Source organism: Pteropus vampyrus, unplaced genomic scaffold (genome assembly GCF_000151845.1).
Source record: "Pteropus vampyrus isolate Shadow unplaced genomic scaffold, Pvam_2.0 Scaffold304, whole genome shotgun sequence".
Taxonomy (NCBI): domain Eukaryota; kingdom Metazoa; phylum Chordata; class Mammalia; order Chiroptera; family Pteropodidae; genus Pteropus; species Pteropus vampyrus.
In genome coordinates, this window is record NW_011889085.1 from 784,181 (window position 1) to 789,749 (window position 5,569).

A 5,569-nucleotide genomic window follows, 5' to 3' on the forward strand; every position below is an offset into this window, starting at 1 on the left:
GACCCGGCTTCCCCAGTGCGCCTGACCCCCACGCCGAGCGCCGAGACCGTGGCAGCCCCGCAGCCTCGTTCCCGCGCCCCGGCCAGCGCCCGCCCCAGGTGTCGCTTCGCTGTGTTCATCAGGACAGGGACCGACCACCCTGGCCGTCTCCCCAGAAGCCGTGGGGGTGCGTGGGGCCGGCCGCCAGATGGGCCTGAGTCCTCAGACGGGTGGCAGTGCTGTCCTCCCAGCAGCGTGACCTCCGGCCGGGTGGCTGTCATGTCATGGGACACCCACAGCGCGTGGCTTCTCCAAACTCTGGGCGTTTAGATGAGAGTGACCGATGCTGTGCATACACGTGTGTGTGTGTGTGTGTGTGCGTGCGCGCGCGCACACGCATATACACGCGTGCATCTGGTTCTGTGAGAAGGGGAAGGAAAGACCCTGGGTGCGCATCGCGCATGTGCACACACTCACACACGTGTCCCGTCCCGGGTGTCCCCTGAAGTAGACCGAGGACCCCGCCCCGCACTACTGAGAGCGCCGTGGGGAAGGTCCTGGACACCGCCCAGGCTGGAGGAGGAGGCTCCCGGGGACCTACGCTTGATGTAACCACGGAGGCCCCGTCTGAAGCTGAGCGGGCTGCGCTGTCCTGGGTGGGCGGTCGCTGTCCTCCCCTTCTGTGCCGGGTGCTGGGTGCGTGGTCGCCCGCGGCTGGGTGGGTCGAGTCGGGAGGCAGGCGCCGGGCTGAGGGAGGACGCGGGCTCTGCCCACTCTAGGTGCTGCCCAGCAGGGCCGGGCCCGGACGGTCCTGTCCCCCACAGCTCCGTCTCCCCACCCAGGTGCTCATCGCATTTTTTCTCCCGAGCACGGGAGGCTCTTTCGTGCTTGGCAGTTGTTGTGTGTCCCCATAAGGGCGCTCGGCTACTCGCCTCCGCTCCAGGCCACAGCAGGGAAGGCTGATGCTTTAGGAGGAGACGCGTCTCCACAAACAGGCCCGTCCCTCTCTCTTTGGAGGGGCGTCTTGTCCCCTCGGTCTGTGCTAGAGCTGGCAGGGGCTGGGCGCGTCCGCAGGCTACGTGCCCGAAGGAGAAAAGGAAAGACACCTGTCGTCAGAACTACTGTTTGGAACTTTTCAAGGCACGTGAAATACTTGAAAACTCATTTGCGTTTCTCACGACGTGTTGCCCAGTGTTTGTTATGTGCGCTGTAGGAGGTGCGGGCTGTCCCCCGACGGTCACTGACTGGTCAGGGAGCCGTTTTCTCCTCTTTCTGAAACCGCTGACCGCCCCAGCGTCAGTTCACGCGGGAGGACCATGTGCTGAGCCCGAGGCCGGGCGGGGGCGTGCGGACAGCAGATGTGGGGACCAGTCTCGCTGTAGTGAGGACGCAGGTTCTCCGCGCCCTGGCTTGTCTCTGGCGGCTTTGCCTCCACGTCCCCAGAAGCTCTCGCCAGTGTCCCTGGGTTCCACGTCGTCCCTTGTGTCTCTAGATGTCTCCAGGATCCAAGCGTGTGACTGCGGCCTTGCCCCTTGCACCCGATGACAGGCAGGCCTGTGCGGCCGTCTGGGGGGGAATAAAGGCTTTTATGTGACACCGTCCTTGTGTGTGCTTTTTGCTTGGTTGGTCCTGTGACCTCATGGGCGTTTGGCCTGGGGAGCCACCTGCTCCTCCCGTGCGTGCCCACCTCCCTCATTCCCTGCAAAGGCCTCGCTCGAGGCCGGGACGTCCAGTGACACCGTGTCTTAGTGACAAGGGTAAATAAACGCTTCACACAAACACGCCTGCTTGTGAGTCCACTAGTGTTGCAGAGAGGTGTCGTGAGGAGCCGCAGGCCGTGGGCCCTCAAGAGCTGCACACACTGTCTTTCGTCTAAACCGATTTGGGGTTCCCCTATGGGGTCAGAGGTCGCCTTCCTGGACAGCAGCAGCTCTCCTGCCTCTAGTTCCCCCCACCCTGAGAGAGGACGGAACCAGTGGGGGCTCCGGGTGCCTCGGGAGGGGGGCTGTACGTGCCGAGGGCAAGTCCCCGCCAGACTGCCCGAACCCACCTTCGGAGGACGGTGTGGACGTCCGTCCCACAGCCACGGGCGCCATGTGCTTCCTTTCCCGTCGTGACTGTCACGCTCGTCAGGTGCTAGGGACGCAGGGTCTTCAACGCCTGTGGATGATGCCTCCTTTTTGGGGTCTGCTGGAAACTAGGGCACAGGGGGACCCACACTGTAAGTACCCAGCCCGCCCAGAAACACGCAGGTTCTTGCCCCACCTCGTGTGAATGAGACACTTAATTCTCACGCCAACCCTGACGCCTGCACAGGCCTCGCGCCGCTGAGCGTCTGCTAAGGTTCACAGAGGAGGAAGCCGAGGCGCGGAGACGGTAAGTAGCTGAGTTAGAGACGCGATGGCAGAGGATGGAAGAGGAAACAGGAAGCAGGGCCTGCGAGGGAAGCCACTCCCAGGGGCCGAGGCCGAACGTGGCGGAGACACCGTCGGAGCCACGCCGGTCGGATGAGCCGGGCTCCAGACACGGCCTAAAACTGGACGGCTCCCCTCGTTTACCTCAGACGTGGGTTCAGAGCACGTGTGGGCGGAGGCCACCGAGCCAGACGCCGACGACGAGACCGCTGCCTGTCGCTAGAGCCTGTTTTGACGGGCACTGCTGTCTCGCCACCGTCCAGACGTCACCCAGAAGGATGACGCGAGGGAGGGAAACAGCAAGCTCTGTCGTCTCTGACAGAGGGGCACGGCTCGCGGGATGACCCCGAAGGGCTCACCTGCTAATAGGGCCTGACCTCACAGATGCCGCGTGCCAGGGAGCTGGGTGGGAACACTCGGCTCTCAGGTGCGTGGACGGAGGGAAGCGGCCGGGGAGGGGGCTGGCTTCCCAGAGACCTGAAGCTTCATAGCAGCCCTTTACATCCACAAGCCGGTCTCCAGAGCAAGTCTCTCTTTCATTTTTAATGCCTGAAAGGAGAAGAAAAAAATAAAGGTCAACTCTCCCCTGGTCCCAGCTCACCGCTGAGATGGGGGACACTGCACAGGGTATCCTAGGCATTCAGCCGCTGCAGATGTCACACGGGGACTGGTCCCCAGGTGGAAACAGGCCTTTGGCACCTGGTCCCGGTCACAGTGCTGCTGCCGGTCCCTGGGAGGGAAGCCAGCAATGACACGGGGCCCAAGGTAAAGGGAGTCTGGTCAAGGCAACGGCCTGTGCAGCATGACCGTGAGCCTGATAGCGATAGCGCGCCCTCCGGCCCCGTAGAGATGCCAGCTGAGGCTCCCAGACCTCGGGGAGCACGACACCGGCCCAGCTGGCTGTCGTCTGGGCGTGAACGTGCCTCACCGGGAACCGGCCAGTGGCTCTGTCGGCAAGCCAGGGCGCAGAGCGCAGGAAGTGCCAGGCGTGCCCTGGGGCCCTGTCGTCTGCCCACCCACTGCGGTGAGCCGCGACCTGCGAGTGTGACTCCAGGGGCAAGGGTTTTCCTGAAATTACATTTCTCTGCACACGCACACGCACACACACATGCACACATGTGCACACACACGCAGACACGCGCGCACACACACTCAAACACGCACTCCACGGATCTTTAGAGAAGAATACACAGATCTTGACCCAGGCCGCTCGCTGTGACCACCCAAGAAGACGCCGTGAGGCTGTCGGCAGCACACCGCCGAGTGATGCAGACGCAGCTCTGCCACTGGAGCCAGGACCAGGCTCCAGGCCTCGCTCTGCTGACTGGGTCCCCAGGTTCCTTTATGAGCCTCTGCGGCTTCTTGGAGGCAAAGCAAGTGCTCTCACTCTACCTGCTCTAATCCCTCTCAGAACCAGGTGGGAGAAGCCTTGCGAACTGCCGTTGTCATCAGCCCACTGCATGGGCTGATGCAAAGGGACAAGCATCTCAGGTCACAGCATCTTCCCACGGATGAACCACTCGGTGTTACAGTGACCCCGAGGGGCTCGGGGAGCGACTGGCGCTGCCCCGGGCTGTGGGGAATGACCGGGCCCGCAGCGGACCCGCGTGACTCAGCCCTGTGGGCCGGTGAGAGGGAAGCCTGGTGTCACTGGGGACCTCCCCCCACCCCCAGCTCCGCAGCCTGACGTTCTCACCTCCGGACGGTCTGAAGCCCGCACTGAGGGATCAAAGGCTCGACCAGCTTTCATCACGATGTGCCATCTGTGACTCTGAAATCTGAACGGCTGTGGTCCGTCCCGATGAGCTAAGATCCTGATAAGCGCTTTCATCTGGATTTCAAAAGCCTTCATCTTCCGGTGCAGAGGCTTTACAGACGGCTGATAAATAAAAGGCCCCTCACACGAGCTAAAAATAGACACTCTTTTGCTTTTTCTGCCTATTCTTAGTCATTCTAGGGGATAGGAAGGGGAGATGTGTCAAGATAAGACACGTGCCATCCCCAAATGCCATTAGATCTCTTTAGAGAAGAAAGTGGTTTCAAAGGAGTGAGATTAGCCTGTATCCCCGCTCACTTCCCAATGTGAAACAGAAATGGTATTAAAATGAAAAGCCAGGACAGCTACCTGCCAAAAAATAATCGAGAATAATTCACCTTTTTGCTCTGCTTTTTTTTTAATGGTTAGCAAGGCATCTGGGGGACGTGTGGGAATAAGGAACCTGAGAGCTGTGTGACCTACTTACACAGAAACGGAGCCGAGGGAAGTGCACGCAGAGCGCCTTGGGGGACATGGGCCAGGAGGTCCTGGGGGGCTGAGCTCCCGCAGCCGCCTCCGTCCTGCGGCCGGCCTCCCCTCCTCTCCGACATGGTTTCGATCACCGTGGCTGACAGGAGCAGTGTGCTGTGGGAGGGACGCTGGCTCCTGGGGGTAGAGTTAGAAGCCACAGCAGTCTGAACATCCTTCCTGAGACCTTGGGGTCTGGGGGAAGGGGCGCCTGGCAGGTGCCACATCCAGGCGTTTTCAGAAGTTTAAACACCAGAGCTTGGCTTTTCCGGCACTCTTAATGAAAGGTCTCAGACTGCCTGCACGACCCAGCTGGCGGGCATGTGCCCGCGGAAGCCGCCGCTTCTCCCTGGGGAACGTTGCGTGCTGATTTGTAGACACGCCTAAGAGTTACAGGTGAGACAGAGGGAGGTCCAGGGCAGGAAGACGCATGTGCGTTTGGGGCGTGAGGCCGGCTGGGTACGTGGCCATGAAAGGCGAGAGTCACTCAGTGGATCGTGAAGGGACACGTGTGTCCTGAGCCTCTCGTCTGTCTGGAGACCGTGAGGAGCCTGGAGAGGTTTCAGACAGAACCTCGAGATCCGACTGTTAAACACGCCCTGCGCGGTGTCCCCGCCTCGAGCTGTCCCAAGTTCCCTGTCACCCCTCTGAGGACCCTTACATGACAGACAATGCTTGCCAGAGTGGATCGAACTGCAAGTGATAGTTTGCAACCGGTGGCCGAGAAATGCCACCAGAAAACGCTGACAGTCCGTCAGGAGCAAAACAACACGGCGCCCGAGTGCTGCCCCCGCTCCCCCACCACTGGCATCCCGCTGAAGGGGCCCCCTGCAGAGAGGGGCCACACGCACTTCCGTCTGGGCACATGCACTGTCCCTTCCAGCCCCATTCC

General features: G+C 61.3%; 1 protein-coding gene across 1 annotated transcript in view; it reads left to right on the plus strand.

Annotated features, from left to right (window-relative positions):
- Positions 1-3,441, plus strand: part of RGS4 (regulator of G protein signaling 4) — a 7,511-nt gene extending 4,070 nt beyond the window's left edge. Inside the window, exon 5 of the mRNA XM_011377056.2 lies at positions 3,241-3,441. Coding sequence (XP_011375358.1) covers positions 3,241-3,441 — 201 coding nt within the window. The remainder of the gene's footprint in view (positions 1-3,240) is intronic.
- Positions 3,442-5,569: the final 2,128 nt, after the last annotated feature.